General features: G+C 45.6%; 1 protein-coding gene across 1 annotated transcript in view; it reads left to right on the forward strand.

Annotated features, from left to right (window-relative positions):
- The window catches only part of LOC127961830 (B-cell receptor CD22-like), a 96,033-nt gene that overhangs the window by 39,728 nt on the left and 33,799 nt on the right, over positions 1-22,506 (forward strand). Inside the window, exons 7-12 of the mRNA XM_052561102.1 lie at positions 2,352-2,624; positions 2,732-3,004; positions 3,083-3,361; positions 3,864-4,112; positions 5,371-5,616; positions 6,796-6,897. Coding sequence (XP_052417062.1) covers positions 2,352-2,624; positions 2,732-3,004; positions 3,083-3,361; positions 3,864-4,112; positions 5,371-5,616; positions 6,796-6,897 — 1,422 coding nt within the window. The remainder of the gene's footprint in view (positions 1-2,351; positions 2,625-2,731; positions 3,005-3,082; positions 3,362-3,863; positions 4,113-5,370; positions 5,617-6,795; positions 6,898-22,506) is intronic.

The raw sequence follows: 22,506 nt of genomic DNA on the forward strand, positions 1-22,506 counted from the left end.
CAGAACACATTCAGTGGATATACAGATGGTTTAAAGATGGAAACACTTTCTATCCATACACAACAACAGCAGCAGAGATCAGTTTCACAGCTGATTATGAGTATAACAGTGAATACAGCTGTAGAGGAGAGAGAACAGACTCACAGAGATCACACATCAGTGCTGCTGTTACACTGACTGTATCAGGTGAGTGCGCATGTTCACAACGCTTATTTTAAAAAGTATTTGTGGCTCAACACTTTTCTTATGCTCATCTGTATCAGCCACATCTGTTCTTTTTAAAGGCCTGAAGCACTTTTAAATGCAGATGTAGAACTGTGTGTGCATAAGCCTCAGTAACAAGTTCACTATTCAGTATGTCATGCACACACAAGTAAAACGTAACCAAGTTCATTTATGTTGTTTGTTTTTGTTTGTTTGTTTGTTTGTTTGTTTGTTTGTATTGATGTTTTTTCTAGACAAACATACCTGTTTTTATAAAGATTAAGTCTATTGTTAATTGTTAACAACAAAAGAACAATGATTTATAAGTGCTATAACAGGTCTCAGTTAGCTTAAATGCAGTACACGTAGCAAGGGCTTTTAAATAATATAATTAAAAAAAAGAAAACAGATAGAATGGAATAAGAATAGAAAAAAAGTTTGTTTTTTATAATTGTATAAAAAATGAAAGGAAAATAGAATACAAAAAAATTAGAAAGGTAGTTAGATTTATTTTTATTTTTTTAAGAATAGAATAGAATAGTGTAGAATAGTCAGTGCAAAAGTTAGAGGGTCAAATAAAGATAAAGAGATGTGTTTTGAGCCGATTCTTGAAGGTGGCTAAGGACTGCTGGGATTGAGTTGGGGAGTTCATTCCACCAGGAGGGAACATTTAATTTAAAAGTCCATAAAAGTGACTTTGTGCTTCTTTGGGATGGCACAATCATGTGACAATCACTTACAGAATGCACGCTTCTAGAAGCACATAAGTCTGAAGTGATACATTTAGGTAAATAGGTGCAGAGCCAGTGGTAGTTTTGTAGGCAAACATCAATGCCTTGAATTTTATGCGAGCAGCTATTAGAAGCCAGTGCAAATTGATAAACAGAGGTGTGACGTGTATTCTCTTCGGCTCATTAAAAATTAATCTTGCTGCCGCGTTCTGGATTAATAGTAAAGGTTTTATAGAACTGTTTGGAAGAACTGCCAATAGAGCATTGCAATAGTCCAGTCTGGACAGAACAAGAGCTTGAACAAGGAGTTGTGCAACATGTTCCGAAAGAAAGGGCCTGATCTTCTTGATGTTGAATAAAGCAAATCTGCAGGTCCTGAGAAAGTTAGCTGAACATGAATCATAACTCCAAGGTGCCCAACTTGAAGTTGAACTTGTGATGAAATGATGGGTTTGCTGGAACCGCAAGCAAGGTTTTGGCAAGGTTGAGTTGAAGATGATGGTCCTTCATCCAACAATAAATGTCTGTTAGACAAGCTGAGATGCAGGTAGGTACCGTCGGATCATCAGGATCAAATGAGAGGTACAATTGAGTGTCATCAGCATAGCAATGGTATGAAAAGCCATGTTTCTTAAATGACAGAAACTAATGATGCCACGTAGACAGAGAAGAGAAGTGGTCCAAGAACTGAGCCCTGAGGTACCCCAGTAGTTATATGTTGCGACTTGAACACCTCACCTCTACAAGATACTTTGAAGGACCTACAGTATCTGATAGGTAAGATTCAAGCCACTGAAGTGCAGTTCCTGAGATGCACTTTGCCAGTAGGGTTGATAGGAGAATGTGGTGGTTAACCATGTCAAAAGCAGCGGACAGATCAAGCAGGATAAGTACTGAAGATTTGGATTCCGCTCTTGCCAGTCTTAGTTCTTCAACAACTAAGAGCAAGGCAGTCTCAGTTGAATGTCAACTTTTGAAGCCAGATTGGTTACTGTCAAGGAGGTTGTTCTGTGTGAGAAATGCAGAGACTTGGTTGAACACAGCTCGTTCAAGTGTTTTTCAAATGAAAGGAATAAGGGAAACTGGTCTGTAGTTCTAAAGAACTAAGGTCTAAAAGAGACGGGTTGAGGGTGGGTTTCTTAAGTAGTGGAGTTATACGAGCCTGTCTAAATGATGAGGGAAAAAACACCAGTGTGGAGGGATGTGTTAATGATGTGAGTGAGTGCAGGTACAACTGCAGGAGAAATGGTTTTAAGGAGATGAGATGGAATAGGATCAGGGGGACAAGTAGTAGGATGATTAGAAAGGATGAGTTTGGAGACTTCAGAGAGTGAATTTTTCTGATGCAGACAAATATTCAATTATTTTTCTAACTCTGACTCTTCAGGATCTGAATGTGTTCTTGTTCTCCTGCAGATCTGAAGCCAAAGCCTGAACTCACATCAGATCCTGAAGGAGCTGCACTGACAGGAAACACAGTGACTTTGATCTGTCACATGAATCCAGCCACTGGATGGGACTTTTACTGGTACAAACACACACTAAACTCTGAGACAAAGACACAAACAAACTCCTACAGAGTGACGATTGATTCAGTGTCTGATGGAGGTCAGTACTGGTGTAGAGCTGGAAGAGGAAAACCAGTCTACTACACACAATACAGTGATGCACTGTGGATAAATGTTACAGGTGAGAGAGAACATAGTATCTGACACAACACAAAGATCACAGACAATATGTGCAGAACGCCTGAAACTTTGAGTCTAAAACTAATGCAATAATTTGTGTTTGTGAAGTGAGTCCTAAAGCTGTGGTGACGGTTCGACCTGATGAACAAGTGTTCAGAGGAGAAACAGTCACTCTTAGATGTGATATAAAGTGGAGTGGAAACACTGAGTGGACGTACAGATGGGAAACAGAGGGAACAGACTACCAAAATAACTCAATCTCAACACAAGAGCTGAACATCAGCAGTGTTAAAGACTCTCACAGCGGTAAATACAGCTGTAGAGGAGAGATGGGAACACAACGCTCTCAGCGCAGTGATGCTGTTACTCTGACTGTATCAGGTGAGTTTGTGTGTGTGTGTTCATTATCATCAGTGTGAACAGCTTCTCTCTCTAGAACTCATCTCATGTTTTGTTCAGCTGGAGCTCAGGCAGCAGTGCGAGTGTCTCCACAGCCGTGGCTGACTGAAGGAGACTCAGTGACTCTGATCTGTGAGGTTACAGGCTCCTCTACAGGCTGGACGTTCAGCTGGTTCAGAGATGATGATCGTCTGTCAGACAGCAGCAGAGGAGCTGGAGGCTCTTACACTCTCAGTCCTGCTGCTCTACAGCACACAGGAGTTTATACGTGCAGAGCAGAGAGAGGACGACCGGCCTATTACACAAAGACCAGTAACACAGAGAGACTGTGGATCACTGGTGAGTCAAAGCATCTTTCAGCATCTCTATTTTAAGTTTATTTGATATGTAATAAAACATGTTTTTGTCCGTGCCTGAGGGTGTTTAGTGACCTGACACTGTAAATTCAGAGATTATTGGAGTGTTTGTGCCCCATAACTGTTGGTAAACCCTGCTTCTCTAGCATTACCACGATGCAGCGAGCATCACGCATAAAATCTAGGGGTGTGACAATCATATTCTTTAGACTGAATGCAAATTTTTTTAGCAAATGGATAGTTTAGTAAAGATATAAAGACATTTATAATGTTACAAAAAATATATATATATTGAATAAATGCTGCTCTTTTGAACATTCAGTTCATTAAAAGAATCCTGCAAAAAAAATCTTCATTGTTTCCCCAAGCTGCATAACTGTTTGCTGAGCAGCGCATTGGGATCATGTGACAAATGAGATATCCTTCTAAGTCTATCTTAAACATGGCAAGCAGCAAGTTTAACTTGATTTTCATCTCTGTCTCAGGTGATTCTCCTTCAGTGCATCTGGTGGTCAGTCCCAGCAGAAGTCAACACTTCTCGTCTGACTCTCTCTCTCTGAGCTGTGAGGATCAGTGGACAGTGAGAAGATACACAGGCAGAAACACAGAAGATTGTTCAAAACAAACAGGATCTACATGTCGACTCGTCTCTCTCAGCACATCTGACTCTGGAGTTTACTGGTGTCAGTCTGAATCTGGAGAGAAACGTCATCCTCTCAACATCACTGTACATGGTGAGTATACTGCTGTCACATGAAAGGTTTCAGCAATGATCAATGTTGCCGATGACAGACTGTTGAGCAAATGAATGTATTGATCTCATTATTGCAACTCAAATTTTAAAGCTTTCACAAATGCTTTCATCATAACTAGCAGTGCAAACACAATGTAGAGATTAATTGTGCAGTGCAGACTTTTTTTCATTGATAATAAACTCCCTGCTATAAAAGGGAGCATTCTTTGATTTCTTTCTAAATATAATTTAAGTGTCACGGGGCGGTAGATACCGCCAAAGAAAGAACAGGGTCTGGTCCAAATGCAGGGAAATATGACTTCTTAATAAAACTGAAACAATAAAACTGAAACAAAAAAGCAAACAAGGCAAAACAAAACAGATAACAAGGACAAAAGCAGAATCAGAAGCAGCCAAAATACAAAACACAATTAACATATAACACAGCCAGACAGAGTGGTGCGTGAGATGAGAATATATAGTCTGTGATAATGGGCAACAGCTGTGTGAGTGAGTGTGATTGAGTGACCAGGTTTGCGGAGTGTAGGTAAAGGAGTCCGGGAGCAGGGGACACACAGGTGAAGCAACTAAACAATAATGAGGTAACAAGATGGGCAGGGTCAGAACAAGACAGGTGAGAGAACATGGCACCAAACAAACACAACACTCACAGAAGACAATGACAGAAAGACAGAAGACTGTGACATTAAGGTGATGCATTAAAATGAAGAATTCTGTGGTATTACTTTTAGGTCTGTATCTTACAGTGAAAGTCTGTTTGCAAAGTTTGCACTGATTTACGAAAGAATCCACAGTGAACGATCTGAACTGAACAGACAAATAATGCTCTACTGAGACATCCACATCAATAAAGATAAAAAAAGCACTTTCCTAGCATGAGGATAATTTCATTTATAGTATTCTATTCTCTCCTTCTCATCAGTGGCCTCTGATCAAGGAAAATTAGATTTCTCAACTCATGATCCCTAGACTAATATAAGAAGTACAATGTTTCAAATTTACATAAAATTTAAATTTTATGCATTTAGCATAGACTTAGAGTCAGAGTGCATTCAGGCTATCACTTTTACCTAGTATGTGTTTGAACACCCAACCTTGCGCTTGATAGATCAATGCTCCACCAACTGAGCTACAGGAACACTATATAATTCATAATATCATAGTTTTTGCCTATGAACTGTTTTGATTTATTATTACTTTTTGCAGTAAGCACATTTCTTGTGTGTGTGTTTGTGTAGATGGTGATGTGATTCTGGAGAGTTCTGTTGATCCTGTGATTGAGGGAGATACTCTGACTCTACACTGTTTACATCGATCTACAAACCCCTCGATCCTCAGAGCTTTTTTCTATAAAGATGGATTCCTTGTCCAGAGTCAGACGACAGGAGAGATTAGCATCACGACTGTCTCAGAGTCAGATGAGGGTTTCTACTACTGTAAAACAGAGAGAGGAGAGTCACTCCGCAGCTGGATCTCAGTCAGAGGTGAGAGTCTGGAGTTTAGTCTCCATCAGCTGGTGCAATTTAACTCCTGAGCAATCAGCTACTGACAGCTGTGTTTATTATTTCACAAAACATGAACAAAAGTATCAAATCATATAAAAAATATACAGCATATTGTGCAAAATAATAAATGACTTCTTTTTCTTTTAAAATTAGCCAAGAATTTATCTGAATATGCTCATATGTGGTTAGTGTCAAGTACAGCATTTTGGTGTGAGGATCAAGATTGGTGTATCCCTTTAGATCACTGAATTAAATTAACATAAATCCATGCAAGTGTAACGGAGGCCAGCGAGTAGTGCTGTGCAGGTAAACCTCACTCCCCGATCTCAAGAGATGCACTAGCGACAGACGCTAGTGGCTGTAGCCATTTAGCCTCCTTGTTAGTGGTGCTTGTTAGTGTGTCCACCTCCCATGCCGGAATCCCAGGTTCGAGCCCCGGGTGAGAGGGGTTACACAAGGCTAAATCTGGCCTACATTTCATTCTTCAGCATTTTCTGTTGTTGTTAAGGAAGAGAGTTTATTATTATTATTATTATTATTATTAATAATGCACAAACCCTAAGGCTGCATGTGTAAACAATGTAAAGTTAATTTAGTTGGAAAAGAAATATTTAACCCAAATGCTGGGTAAAATATAGGACAGAACACATTTGGAGTAAATTTTACCAAGCAAATTGGGTTTTGGGTTACCTCCATAATCTGCCTGTAAACAAAAAATAAACAGCTCTATGGAAATATTTTGAAAATCCAAAGTATTTGTATTCTGTATTTTTATGAATAGTATTATTTATTTTTATGTAAAGCATCAGGCTTTTCAATTACGCTATAAGACCAGCACGAGTAACACTTGTTCAGGTGATTCACACCGTGCACCTGTATGTTGTGCTGCATAAAATTAAACAATAAACAGCACAGTAAAGATTTTATATATAAGATCAAATGTACACAAACCTGTATTTTACAGTACAAATGCATCAATTCGATGGCGCTTAAAACAACTCTCTCCAGAAGAGGAAGCAAAATCCCTGCAATAAATAACTCCCAGGTTCTGAGTGACACAAAAACTACTCAAACACTGAAAAAAATGGCCCTCAATATATAACTATATCGTTTATTAATGTTCATACATTTGCTTGTCCATCTGTTTTTCTGTGTCAGAAGGTCAGACTTCTGTCTTCAGCATCCTCAGTTTTCTTCTGGCAGCTTGTCCGTATCTGCTGTCGACAGTCGTGCTGCTGTTCAAATGTTACAGAGCGAGAGGTAACACTTCTGTCTGAACCCTCTCTCTCCATCTGTCTTTATTCACAAACTAAAAAAAATATATTTGTGTGTATTTCACAGTTCCATCTGCTGAAGAACGAAGCCAGTACGAAGTGACAGAAGAAACTTCAACTTGATATTAACACGTTTTTTATCATTTGCATCAGCATATTACATCATTTATTTTTCATTAAGCAACTATTTTAGTGTCATTTCGCTTTTATATGCCAATTTTGTCCAAAAAAAAAAAAAAAAAAGGTTCAGTGACTTTATTATGACTTAGTGATGTTTGTCTGTTCTTTCAGTAAAGTATTAAATATTTAGTTATGGAGACCAAAGTTTTATTATGTATGAATTAATTGGGCTAATCTGAAAACAATGTCACAGTCTTGTCACATCCCTAGGTTGTATGTTTTTTAATTAATTGTTGAGGTATGTTTTCCCCACCCTTTGGGGTGTGGTTATGTATCCTCTGTGTGTTCTCTCTCACTCTCTACCGCTCTCTGATTGATAGGCAGTTCAAATTGCCCACAGGTGGTACTCATCCGAGTGTGTGCTGCAGACGGTGCTGCTACAAAAGAGCAGAGGGAACACTGCTTGAGGGAGGCTCACTTCTCCTCTGCATTGTGTTTCGTGTTGGTGGTGCAAGGTTAAAATAGTTGTTAGGTGATCAGAACTGAAAGTGAATTGGATTCCTGTGCACAAGTGGTGTGTTGAAGCCACAGAGTGTATTACATTTATTTTTATTTTTGTCAAGGTATTGTAACTAACTTTATTTGATTTATGGTTAGTTTTGGAAGCTGTAGGGAGAGGATGCCATTTTATTTTGTAGTCCTGTTTATCCCTGTTTTTGGTTAGTGAGGGAGTTGAGGAAATCTTGAATAGATTATTTAACACTCCTCCTGTTAGTCAGCTGCTGTTTTGCTTGTTGTTTTGGCCAGGCCGTCTCCTGAACATCAAAGTTCTCCAGATTCAGAATAGTTTCTTAGCATTAAAAGTCTTCAGTGTTGCAACCTTTCATCTTCAAAAAGCACCTAGCAAAAAAAAAGCTATTTTTAGCAACTTTTGTAAAGTTTAAAAGGCATATATTTTCATCTAAACTACATGAAAAGAAAAGACTATTGAACAGCTAGCCAGCCAAGCAGCACATTAATCTGAAGAAAGCTTGAAAAAGTTCATCACAACATCTTTGATCTTTTTTTGGACATTACTATGTGGATTTGTTTGTTGTTTGCCGTCATCTGTATTTTAACACTGACTGAGCTCTGTGGAGAGCGAATCCTCGAACACCTGGACCATACCATAAGGTACTCTCTGCCTGAACTGCTTTCACAGAAACCCCATTTGTCACTCAACACACGTGTCCATGAAGCTTTACAATCACTTCTCCTTCTACGTCGGTCTAAATATGTTCATAGGGTATTACAGCAGAATTTTAACATCACGGGGACTGATATTAAGGTCTTATGTTCCCATCCCACATGTACTGATATTAAACAAAACATCTCTTGTGGTGTTTGCCCTGCAAACTTATGCTATCCACAAGTGTCTACTATACTCTGACAAAGCACACCCTGAATTCATCAGGTTCGCGCACCTCAAAGTATGTTCATTAAACAAGAAGACAGATTTACTCTATGACATCATCTTGGACAATAAAACTCGATGTCTTCTGTGTTTCTGAAACTTGGCACCAACAAAATTACTTTTTAAATGTCAATCTGTATACTCCACCGGGATTTACATATCTTGACAAACCCAGAGCAATTGGTAAAGGGGGTGGCCTTGCTGTTGTGTATCCAAGGTTTCCGTTACTGAAATGGTTGTTTCTGTTTCATCATTTGAGAGTAGGTCTAAGTCAAGGTAGCATTTATTGTCTCCCTTAGGAGAAATTTGTATTAGATTAGGGAAACTGCTGCCACATCAAGACATAACACACATAACATATAAAATGAAATAGAGTAAAACACATTTCAAATCCCAAAACATCTCCTTTTGTCCATCTATGTTTCTATTAGTCAAGTCAAGTCACCTTTACTTATAGCACTTTAAACAAAATACATTGCGTTAAAGCAACTGAACAACATTCATTAGGAAAACAGTGTGTCAATAATGCAAAATGATAGTTAAAGGCAGTTCATCATTGAATTCAGTGATGTCATCTCTGTTCAGTTTAAATAGTGTCTGTGCATTTATTTGCAATCAAGTCAATGATATCGCTGTAGATGAAGTGACCCCAACTAAGCAAGCCAGAGGCGACAGCAGCAAGGAACCGAAACTCCATCGGTGACAGAATGGAGAAAAAAACCTTGGGAGAAACCAGGCTCAGTTGGGGGGCCAGTTCTCCTCTGACCAGACGAAACCAGTAGTTCAATTCCAGGCTGCAGCAAAGTCAGATTGTGCAGAAGAATCATCTGTTTCCTGTGGTCTTGTCCTGGTGCTCCTCTGAGACAAGGTCTTTACAGGGGATCTGTATCTGGGGCTTTAGTTGTCCTGGTCTCCGCTGTCTTTCAGGGCAGTAGAGGTCCTTTCTAGTTGCTGATCCACCATCTGGTCTGGATACGTACTGGATCCGGGCGACTGCAGTGACCCTCTGATCTGGACACAGACTGGATCTGGTGGCCACGGTGACCTCGGAACAAGAGAGAAACAGACAAATATTAGCGTAGATGCCATTCTTCTAATGATGTAGAAAGTACGGTGTTACGGGAAGTGTTTCCGGTTCCGGTTTACCTAATTAATGCAGCCTAAAAATCCTTTAACGGATTTGGATATTAAAAGCATATTGGTGACATTAACATTACATTATGTTAACATTCAGTGAAGTATTAAATATTTAGTTATGGAGACCAAAAGTTTTATTCTGTATGAATGAATAATTCTTTAAATTAATTTGTATATTATGCAAACATAAACCTGCAAAGTTATGAGTAAATATATTTTGTCTCACATATGTATAATTTATATATATATATATATATATATACTGTCTAATCTGAAAACAGTTTTTAACACGGTCTTAAATGTTAAAAAGCAATTGAATGTGAGACACACCATGGTTCCTTATGACACTTTAAGAGAACAGACCTCTGCTGTAAATAAGACAAACAAACTTTTTTCATCATTGAACTCATACATACAAGATGTCATGAATATATATTAATACTTCTCCAAAAACATTGTTGGACAAAGTGATTAAAAAGGCCCCAAGTTCTCCAGATTCAGAAGAATAGTGTCACGGGGTGACGAAAGAGAAGCGGAACTAAGTCCCGCCGGAATTTTGTGTTCCCCTCGGGACGGTGTCGCGGTAACACCGGTCCACTTCCGGGTTGCGCCCGATGTCACAATAACAACGCTAATGACCGATTGACATCTGGTGTGGGGAGTTTGATGTGGCGATCTGTGAGAGGATTATGGAGGCGGAGTAACCACATAAAAAGAGGAGTGCAGAGACCATACGGGAAGATTCTATTTGGTCGTTCGTTCTCCCGGCTATTCTTCCTGGTTGGCTTGCCCCCGTGTGTGGTTCTTCTCTTTGGATGTGTTCCCCTAGGAGAAGTGAATTCCTGGGACGTTTGGGCTGGCGTGTGGAGGTATTTGAGGACTATTGTGGGGTTTCGGCTATCTGGCTGTGCGACAGATATATCAGCGATCGAGTGGAGATATTCAGGACAGAAAGAGTGTGAGTTCTGGAAAGCAAGTGAAGACCAGGCCGCGCCATCACTATCGGAGGGAAGTTAAGAGACCTGATCTGGGACTTCGATCAATTGTATACATCTGGACTGGGAGTGATAACGTGTGAAGTGGACGGAGCCATCGTTGGGTGAGTGCTGGCTCTATTTGCACTAAGAGTGGGTGTGCCGTGTCTGAAGTGGTGTGTTTGCACAATAAATCGTTTGAAGTGAAGTTACAGAGTGTGGGGAAGATATATAGAGTTAATGCCGGACGCTCATCACCCCGAGAGCCCACCACCGTCACCGTAATCCACACCCAGGCACTCAATTGAAGTATCCCCAAGCCGTAAGCCCCATTTCTTATTCAAGAACACATACATGCTGTTGATTACTTATCCCGCTGTGTAGATCGCAGGATCCTCTGGGCCGAGCGCCGCATGTGATGTCCCTATGAAAGGAGGTGGACACACGAATCATTCCTTTCCCGGTTTTAACCGAAGCATCTCCCAGCCGTAAGTCCCACTACTTATTCAAGAACACATACTTACTGTTGATTACTTACTCTGCTGTGCAGATCGCAGGATCCTCTGGGCCGAATACTGTATGTGATGTCCCTGTAGAAAGGAGGTGGACACACGAATCATTCCTTTCCCGGTTTTAACCGAAGCATCTCCCAGCCGTAAGCCCCACTACTTATTCAAGAACACATACTTACTGTTGATTACTTACTCTGCTGTGCAGATCGCAGGATCCTCTGGGCCGAATACTGTATGTGATGTCCCTGTAGAAAGAGGTGGACACACGAATTATTCCTTTTCCGGTCTTAACCGAAGCATCTCCCAGCCGTAAGCCCCACTACTTATTCAAGAACACATACTTACTGTTGATTACTTACTCTGCTGTGCAGATCGCAGGATCCTCTGGGCCGAATACTGTATGTGATGTCCCTGTAGAAAGAGGTGGACACACGAATTATTCCTTTTCCGGTCTTAACCGAAGCATCTCCCAGCCGTAAGCCCCACTACTTATTCAAGAACACATACTTACTGTTGATTACTTACTCTGCTGTGCAGATCGCAGGATCCTCTGGGCCGAACGCCGTATGTGATGTCCCTATGAAAAGAGGTGGACACAAGAATTATTCCTTTCCCGGTCACAACCGAAGCATCTCCCAGCCGTAAGCCCCATTACTTATGCAAGAACACATACTTGCTGTTGATTACTTACTCTGCTGTGCAGATCGCAGGATCCTCTGGGCCGAACGCCGTATGTGATGTCCCTATGAAAAGAGGTGGACACAAGAATTATTCCCTTTCCCGGTCTCGACCGAAACATCCACGAGCTCTACTTACCCGGATACCCCCCCTCACTCCGGGACGGGTGACAGACTATCCTGGCTCTTGCTGACCCCGTACAGGCACGAACTGCCGACGACTCCACGCCTTCCCAGCGTCTGAGGTCTGGCTCTGTTCTGGTCGGGAGACACGGAAGGAACACTGAACTTTTAAATTGCTTTTAACCAAATAAAACCTTGTTCATTTTTTTTATACTCTCGTCCGTCTGGTTCTTCTGGTACGCTCCCCGAGGTGATCCTGGGTTTCAGGGGTGGGTGCAGTCCAGCTTGGCCCCCCCGACCTGTGACAGATTTGGCGTAGTCGGCAGGATTTCACCTCGGGTTGAGCGACCAGGGATTCTCAGATGGCCGACGACGAGGCACTGGGGGCCCCACCCCGAGTCATGCCAGTGTTCATGGGAAACCCCTGGGTCCAGAAATATGGAGGAAATGAGTCAGAGGTGCGCCTCTCCGAATGGCGGGCTCAGATCGAATATCTGGCCGGGCTACAGGGACTGAGCGCGACCCAACAGCTACAGTTTGCCCTCAACTCCCTTGACGGGGAAGCGCGGCGGGAAGTCCAAGCCGCCCCCGAAGCTGTCCGAACCACCGCCCAGTCTGTGTTCAGATTCCTGACGGAAAGGTATGGTGACGCCACTCCAACTGCGGTTCTCCGGGCCCAGTTCTTCAGCAGCAAGCAGGGCCCCCGCCAATCCGTCAGAGCTTTCGCCCTCCAACTACGGGAGCGAGTTACCAGGCTGCAGGGACGCCCAGACCATGGTCTCGGAGATAGTGAGACTCTGTTGAGGGACCAATTCCTGTTGGGGCTAAGGGAAGGCCCGGTACGCCAGGGACTTAGAGTCCAATTCAGAAGGGAGCCGGAACTCACCTTCGAAGACCTAAAAAAGGAAGCGGTGGCATTGGAGAACGATCAGGTTGAGGTGCAAGAACCCCCTGTGTGTGCGGCCGTAAGTAGCTCCGCAGTGGCTGTCCCCGACATGGCAGAGTGGAAACAGACTCTGAAGCTCGAACTCCTAAAGGATGTCCGGGAGCAGATGGCGGAGCTAACCAAGACGCTCGTGGACGAGCTGCGTTCTGAGGCTACCAGGCCAGAGGTGAGGCCCATCTCGCGGGACCGGGTGTACTCGGACGGGAACAGGGACGCAGGGAGGCGGCCTAACCGGCCCAACCGGCCCCAGTTTGAATGGGACGAGCAAGGACGACCTATCTGCAACCGCTGTGGCCAACCAGGCCATTACAGCCGACAGTGTGGTCCTCGAAGAGGTTCGGAGGGGGGTTTTTAGGTCGACCGGCCACAGTGGGTCGTGTGGTCGGGACCCCCTTAGATGACCCACCCATCAGAGCAGGCTCCAAGGACAGGCTGGTCGGGCATAGCCCAGTGGTGGAGGTCCAGGTGTGTGGTGTGAAGGTGCCCTGTCTCGTCGACACCGGATCCCAGGTGACCCTATTCGCGGAGAGCCTGTCGCAAGAGCTGTTTGGAGATCAGAGGATGCATGGGACGGAGGCTCCCTGGCTCTCCCTGAAAGGAGCAAATGGTCTGGACATCCCCTACATTGGCTACAGGCTGACGGACTTGGAGATCCACGGAGTGATCGTGCCCCAGAAGGGAGTGATCATCGTAAAGGACCACTGTCTGGGGAGTCACCGGGCCTTGCTAGGTATGAATGTATTATCTGCATGTTGGGAAGAATTGTTTCGGGCAACGCCCGCTCGAGGGATCTCGCTGGCCGAACAACAGGAATGGGAACGTGTCGCCGCTGACTGCCGACGGATCCAGATGTCCCGGGCCCGGCAAGGCCGCGAAGGGACAGGTCGGGTAGCGTGCCGTTATGCCCTGTCCGTGCCAGCGAACAGCGAGGCCCTAGTATGGGTGCGAGTCCTCCAGCGGGACGTGGGAGCGGAGGAATGGGTGTTGGTGGAGCCCCACTGGGATGGCCAGCAGGTAGAAGTCGCCAGAGGTTTGGCCGTGGCACGAAGAGGACGGATCCCGGTGAGAGTTCGGAACGGGACGCCCCATGTTGTGCACCTACATAAACACCAGCGGCTGGTCAAGGTAACGCCGGTAGAATCCCATCAGGTGCGGGAGGACCAGGACGTGAGCTTTCGCCAAGTACACCCCGCGGTGGTGGAAGTGGCCCTTACCCAAGCGAGCTCGTCGCCCCAGAGCCTAGGGGAGGAGGTGCCCGGCCACTTGAAGGGAAGTTCCCTGCAAGGGGAGGAGCTGGGACCGACACAGGCCAGGAAGCTGCGAGACCTGCTGAGCAAGTGGCAACATGTCTTCTCGGCACACGAAGAGGACTACGGCTGCACCAACGTCGTGCAACATCGGATCCCCACCGGAGATGCAGAGCCCAGTAGAGAAAGGTACCGACCCGTCCCACCTACCCTGTACACAGAGGTCCGTGCATTGCTGCAAGGTATGCTCAATCGAGGGGTTGTTAGAGAGAGCAGCAGCCCGTGGGCAGCTCCCATCGTGTTGGTACAGAAGAAGACTGGCGCATGGAGGTTTTGCGTCGACTACCGCAAGCTGAACCTGGTCACTAGGAAGGACGCGTTCCCCCTACCCCGGATCGAGGACTCCCTGGCTGGCTTGACACGCTCGGCATGGTACTCCACGCTGGACTTGGCAAGTGGCTACTGGCAGGTACAAGTGGCCGATGCCGACCGGGAGAAGACCGCCTTTACCACCCCGTTCGGTCTCTTTGAGTGGGACCGGATGCCCTTCGGCCTCTGCAACGCTCCTGCCACCTTCCAGAGGCTGATGCAGCGGTGCCTGGGAGGTCAGTTGATGGAGTCCGCCTTGGTATACCTGGACGATGTGATTGTCTATTCCCCAGATTTCGACTCCCACTTACAACACCTTGAGCAGGTCTTCGGGGCCATGGAGAAATATGGGCTGAAGCTCCAGCCGGACAAATGCCATCTGTTACGGCGGGAGGTCAAATTCTTGGGACACTGTGTGGGCGCGGCGGGAGTTTCGGTCGACCCGGAGAAGGTGTCGGCGGTGCGAGAGTGGGCTGCCCCGCAGACGGTGAAACAGGTCCGGTCATTCCTGGGCTTCGTGGGGTACTACCGCCGCTTTATCAAGGACTTCTCCAAGATCGCAAAGCCCCTAAATCAGTTGCTGGCTGGGACAGGACGCCCCCGAGGTCGCGGATCGCCGGCTATCCTATGGAGCCCCGAGTGTGAGGCTGCGTTCCGGCGACTGAAAGACGAGTTGCTGCAGGCGCCGATTCTGGCGTATGCTGACTTCTCCAAGCCCTTTGTCCTATACACGGACGCTAGCAACCTGGGTTTGGGGGCCGTGTTGGCCCAGCAACAGGACGGTGTAGAGCGGGTCGTAGCCTACGCAAGCCGGAGCCTTCATCCAGCAGAGAGGAACGACGCCAATTACAGCTCCTTCAAGTTGGAACTGCTGGCGCTGAAATGGGCACTCAGCGAAAAGTTTAAAGATTACTTGTGGGGTGCCCAGGTGACGGTAGTAACTGATAACAACCCCCTAGTACATCTACAGACGGCGAAGTTGGGGGCAGTGGAACAGCGCTGGGTGGCCCAGTTGGCCAATTACAACTACCAGCTCCGATACCGGCCAGGACGGGAGAACACCAACGCTGACGCCCTGTCCCGACTCCCGGAAGCTCAAGGTCCGAGGGACCCACCGGAACCCACGCCAGACCCCGAAGGAGAGGAGTATATGGTGGGCATTGTGGAGGCGCCGGGGACTCAACATGAGGGGATGCCTGTGAGTTGGGGATGGGACCCCTGCCGCTGGAAAGAGCGACAGCAGGCCGACAGGGAGATCAGTGGCTTGATGCGATGGCTGGAACGGGGCCGAAAACCGACGTTGGCCGAACAACGGGCCCAAGGGGGAACAGGAAGGAAGCTGTTGGGACAATGGGCCAGACTACAGGTGAAGGAGGGAGTACTCTGTAGGTCTGTCCGAGATCCGGGGCTGGACGAGGAACTCCGACAGATCGTTGTCCCCGAAGGCCAGGTACAAGAGCTCTTGATAGCGTACCATGATCAGCTGGGCCACCAAGGGCACGAGAAAACGGTCTCTCTCTTGAGGCGACACTTCTACTGGCCCAACCTAGAAGCAACGGTACGTACCTTCGTCCAGGCCTGTCCTCGTTGCACCTTGTTCAAAGCCAGGAAGGAGGCACGAGCACCGATGGTCCCCATCCAGGCAAAGGCTCCTCTCCACATAGTCGCAATGGACTTCTTGACTTTGGGTCGGCCGGCAGACCGCTATCAGAACATCCTTGTCATAACCGACTTGTTCACCAAGTACTCCTGGGCCATTCCTACTTTGGACCAGACGGCGAACACCACCGCCACTGCTCTGTGGAGAGCTGTCTTCCAGCCGTTCGGTTGCCCCGAGTTCCTACACTCGGACCAAGGGCCAAACTTCGAGTCTCGGGTAATCAGAGAGCTGTGTAAAGTGTACGGCTGCACCAAGACCCATACCACTACTTACCACCCCCAGGGAAATGGCGGATGCGAGCGGTTCAATCAGACCCTATTGAACTTGCTCGGCACGCTAGACCAAGAACATCAGAGCGACTGGGTGAGTGTGCTACCAAATCTGGTTCAGGCCTACAATAATAGTACGCACAGTACCACGGGCTACGCCCCCACTTATTTGATGTTTGGCAGGCATGTGCGGATGCCCACCGACTTATTGCTGGGGACGGCAGCAACCGAGGAGGAGGGGAACGTAACCGAATGGGTAAGGCGCCACCACCAACGCCTCCATTTTGCATACGAGCAAGTCTCGGGACGGATCCGAGCGGCTGGGAAGAAAAACAAGAGGCTGTACGACCGGACGGCTCGGGAAGCCCCCCTTCTCCCAGGAGAAAGGGTCCTGGTAAGGGACAACCGGCGACAAGGGAAGGGGAAGCTCAGTGACCGATGGGAGAATGCACCGTACGTGGTCGAGGGCCAGCAGCGGCCTGGACAGCCAGTATATACAATTCGGCCCGAAGGAAAAGCCGGGCCCGCTAGAGTGGTCCATCGGAACATGATCCGCCCCTGTCCGAACTATCCCAGCCCCGTAGAGGAGGCGCCAAAGGAGCCTGAAGTGGTAGCCCCGTGGATAGCAGGATGGGCCGTGATCCCAGGAGAACGGGAAAATGTCCCCGCAGAAATGGCCCCCAGAGACCCGATGGATATGCCTGCGGACATCGACCCTGTCTCGCCATCACGACGGTCCCAGAGGGAGAACCGAGGTCGGCCCCCGGCACGCTATGGAGAATGGGTGACTGAAAGGCGTTCTAGGGACTAGAACGGTTTGGCAGGGGGGTATGTCACGGGGTGACGAAAGAGAAGCGGAACTAAGTCCCGCCGGAATTTTGTGTTCCCCTCGGGACGGTGTCGCGGTAACACCGGTCCACTTCCGGGTTGCGCCCGATGTCACAATAACAACGCTAATGACCGATTGACATCTGGTGTGGGGAGTTTGATGTGGCGATCTGTGAGAGGATTATGGAGGCGGAGTAACCACATAAAAAGAGGAGTGCAGAGACCATACGGGAAGATTCTATTTGGTCGTTCGTTCTCCCGGCTATTCTTCCTGGTTGGCTTGCCCCCGTGTGTGGTTCTTCTCTTTGGATGTGTTCCCCTAGGAGAAGTGAATTCCTGGGACGTTTGGGCTGGCGTGTGGAGGTATTTGAGGACTATTGTGGGGTTTCGGCTATCTGGCTGTGCGACAGATATATCAGCGATCGAGTGGAGATATTCAGGACAGAAAGAGTGTGAGTTCTGGAAAGCAAGTGAAGACCAGGCCGCGCCATCACTATCGGAGGGAAGTTAAGAGACCTGATCTGGGACTTCGATCAATTGTATACATCTGGACTGGGAGTGATAACGTGTGAAGTGGACGGAGCCATCGTTGGGTGAGTGCTGGCTCTATTTGCACTAAGAGTGGGTGTGCCGTGTCTGAAGTGGTGTGTTTGCACAATAAATCGTTTGAAGTGAAGTTACAGAGTGTGGGGAAGATATATAGAGTTAATGCCGGACGCTCATCACCCCGAGAGCCCACCACCGTCACCGTAATCCACACCCAGGCACTCAATTGAAGTATCCCCAAGCCGTAAGCCCCATTTCTTATTCAAGAACACATACATGCTGTTGATTACTTATCCCGCTGTGTAGATCGCAGGATCCTCTGGGCCGAGCGCCGCATGTGATGTCCCTATGAAAGGAGGTGGACACACGAATCATTCCTTTCCCGGTTTTAACCGAAGCATCTCCCAGCCGTAAGTCCCACTACTTATTCAAGAACACATACTTACTGTTGATTACTTACTCTGCTGTGCAGATCGCAGGATCCTCTGGGCCGAATACTGTATGTGATGTCCCTGTAGAAAGGAGGTGGACACACGAATCATTCCTTTCCCGGTTTTAACCGAAGCATCTCCCAGCCGTAAGCCCCACTACTTATTCAAGAACACATACTTACTGTTGATTACTTACTCTGCTGTGCAGATCGCAGGATCCTCTGGGCCGAATACTGTATGTGATGTCCCTGTAGAAAGAGGTGGACACACGAATTATTCCTTTTCCGGTCTTAACCGAAGCATCTCCCAGCCGTAAGCCCCACTACTTATTCAAGAACACATACTTACTGTTGATTACTTACTCTGCTGTGCAGATCGCAGGATCCTCTGGGCCGAACGCCGTATGTGATGTCCCTATGAAAAGAGGTGGACACAAGAATTATTCCTTTCCCGGTCACAACCGAAGCATCTCCCAGCCGTAAGCCCCATTACTTATGCAAGAACACATACTTGCTGTTGATTACTTACTCTGCTGTGCAGATCGCAGGATCCTCTGGGCCGAACGCCGTATGTGATGTCCCTATGAAAAGAGGTGGACACAAGAATTATTCCCTTTCCCGGTCTCGACCGAAACATCCACGAGCTCTACTTACCCGGATACCCCCCCTCACTCCGGGACGGGTGACAGACTATCCTGGCTCTTGCTGACCCCGTACAGGCACGAACTGCCGACGACTCCACGCCTTCCCAGCGTCTGAGGTCTGGCTCTGTTCTGGTCGGGAGACACGGAAGGAACACTGAACTTTTAAATTGCTTTTTAACCAAATAAAACCTTGTTCATTTTTTTTATACTCTCGTCCGTCTGGTTCTTCTGGTACGCTCCCCGAGGTGATCCTGGGTTTCAGGGGTGGGTGCAGTCCAGCTTGGCCCCCCCGACCTGTGACAATAGCCTCTAACCGTTTATAAGTTTTCACAGTGTTGCCAACTTAGCAATTTAGTTGATAGATTTAGCAACTTTTCAGACTACCCTAGCAAAATAAATTGCACATTACATTTATGATACAGCATGTTATTAGCTTGTATATATAATTGTTGTTCAGTTAGGTACACTCTGTAAGAAAAAAAAAGTAGAAAAACTAAGTTATAGACATTTTATGCAAGGATGTTATCCATTAGGTTGTAACCCTGTAACCTTAAAACAACAATGCAGTGTGGAATTTAAAACACAGGTAAAACACCTGCGAGAAATTAATATAGATTGTTCCTTCATATTAGCAGTACGTTGTGTCCTTTTACAGACTTTGTTTTTTTAAGTCTTTGTAAAAGAGGTAAAAACAATATAAATACTGTTTGTTTCTCACACAAACCGCTCGTTTCGTGTCTTAGGTCATCAATATGTACTTACGATGGGAAATTGTTTAATTTGGACTCCTCTGTGAAAGCTCTTTGAGGTGGTGACCATAGACCTCCATTGTATGAGTCACAGACAAGAACGGTTTGACCTAAAAATATCAAATTGGAAACTACTGCAGAAGCATAGACACCTACATCTTGGATGCCCTTGAGGTAAGCTAAAACATACCAAAATTTAATTTGAAAGTGAACTATATACTTTAATTTAAGCAAGGATTGATTGCCACATGACAATTCTGCTTTAAATTGTGTCCTAAACAGAAAACTCAAGTTCTGAGACAATAGTTTTGTGTGAATAATGAAAAATGATGACTGATGTGAACTTGACTTGTCTGATGGCTCTGGAACAGAGACATAACGACAGACACAAGGATGCAGTCATTGATCAAACAGTCCATTGTCTGGTTTAAACAGGTTTGATGACAGTACTCTAGAAGCTCTGTTCAGACAGCAGACTAATGATCTAATGATCTTTCATGATCTTTCCAATAGCTGATGGAAAGTAGAGCTGTAATCGGGTCAAGCCCAACGGATTTCAAGATTTAATTTTGATTGACAGCTTTTTAAAAGCATGAACCCGTTTACAGCCAGACATTCTTCAAATGTGCGCATGCACATTTGTCAAGAATGAGTCATTTATACATGTTTTTCATTTTGTTTACATTACAATTTATTCATGACTAACGTAGGCAATAGGCCACTTGGAAGTTGTATCCAGGCACTTTTAAATAGGCCTATAGGCATAAGCTCATTTATCCTATAAATAGGCCAACACACCAGTAAAAACGAGTATTTCTTAACAAACTAAATTAAGAAAAATTCTATATTAAGATGGGTTTTTGGTAATAATGCAATTAAGATAAAGGTTCCGCCGGATATGCTTCGCCACTAGCAGATGCCAACATTAGCCTATATGCTCTGTCTATATTATGCATTTGACACTTAATTTATATTTAGTTATAATTTTAAAAACCTTTACTCACCAAGATTAGGCTAGGCCTACATGTTTTTGTAGAGGAAAATTATTGAATCCACTGTAGATGGCTTCAGTGCAGTCCTGCACTCACTGTTGGTGCGTCCAGCAATATAACCCATTGGCTCATTTGACTTTTCCACACCTCAGAGATGAGGTGATCATTATGCATGAAAATTCACCACGCAAACACTGACCAATTGGTCTGATTACTCAAGTTTATCCAGGTACAGATGGACTGTGTGCGTACTGTGGAAGTGGAAACACAGGCAGGAGTCTTCAGCCATCCTGTGGATAAAATCTGCCTCCTGGAAGCCAGTTTTATCAGTTGAACTAGTTTCTTTAAATGACCTTTTTGGGTCATTGGGGGGCCAGGATATCGGGTGCTGCCCCTTTAAGAACATTGTTTCAGGGCTCATGTGATAGCTGACAGAAAGGGCACAGTAGAGAGAGGGCTGACAGAGAAAGCCATGTTGTTCTCATGTTGAAGCTTGCTGAACTTCTATAACAATTCCAGATTGAAACTATTATTTAAACTATATATTCCCAAAGTGGGGAGTAATTCTTATGTTGTTTAAAGGGGGGGTGAAATGCTATTTCATGCATACTGAGTTTTTTACACTGTTAAAGAGTTGGATTCCCATGCTAAACATGGACAAAGTTTCAAAAATTAAGTTGTATGTTTGAAGGAGTATTTCTGTTCCAAAAATACTCCTTCCGGTTTGTCACAAGTTTCGGAAAGTTTTTTTCGAGTATGGCTCTGTGTGACGTTAGATGGAGCAGAATTTCCTTATATGGGTCCAGAGGCACTTCTGCCGGAAGAGCGCGCTCCCGTATAGCAGAGCACTGAGAGCACAACAGACTTCACTGATCAGAGCGAGAGCGTCGCCAAATGTCACAAAAGAAGTGTGTTTTTGGTTGCCAGGGCAAGACAACCCTGCACAGATTACCAAAGAAAAACCAGCATTAAGGGACCAGTAGATGGAGTTTATTTTTACAGAGCATCAACGGAGTTGTGCAAGTGTTTGTGTTTGTTCCCTGCATTTCTAAAACGCTTGTTTTACAAACAAGGCCCAGTTTGACGACGGATTTGCATATCGTTTATTTCTTAAGGATGATGCAATCCCAACGAAAAAGGGTCACGATTGTGTGCTGGAACCACAGGCGGTGAGTAAAACTGCTTAAAATATCTCTGCCTCCTTGTTAGTGTTAGTCCTTGCTGCTGCTGCTCTCGTTCAGTTTCAGCCTTCACAGCTGTCACAGCTTCCAAAAGCTCTCAACACAACTGGCGCTCGTGATTCTTTAGCTCCGCCCACACGTCACGCCTCCAGGCGCTCGTGTTTTTCCGGGAAAAATCGGTACAGACTATCTTTCTCTTATGAATATAATAAAACTAAATACTTTTTGGAGTCATGAAGGATGCAGTACTACTCTATAGGTACTCAAGATTAACAGGATATTGAGTGAAAACGAGCATTTCACCCCCCCTTTAAGTAATCTGAGGTTTATTCCTGCTATTGAGGATATCCAGAGGAAACGCTGTCTATGTCGAGCCCACAGCATTCTTAAAGACTCCTCTCACCCTGATCATAGACTGTTTAACCTCCTGCCCTCCGGGAGGCGCTTCAGGAGCATCAGGACAAGGTCCCTACAGCTGTCTCCTTGCTGAACTCTGCCCTCTGACACCCCCCCCCCCCCCCCCCCCCACACACCATACACACAGACTCCTCCACAGACTAAACTACATCTGACTGATTTATTTATTTATTTATTTGCACTACTGTCTGTTCATCCAGTGAATAATCCATTTGCACACTGAAATATTTTCTATGCACTTTACTGTCCATTGCAATAGTGTGAATTATGTTCAAATGTTCATAGTTGTGCCTATAGTGTACATGCACTTTTACATTATCC

This window comes from Carassius gibelio, chromosome B7, assembly GCF_023724105.1.
Source record: "Carassius gibelio isolate Cgi1373 ecotype wild population from Czech Republic chromosome B7, carGib1.2-hapl.c, whole genome shotgun sequence".
Taxonomy (NCBI): Eukaryota; Metazoa; Chordata; class Actinopteri; order Cypriniformes; family Cyprinidae; genus Carassius; species Carassius gibelio.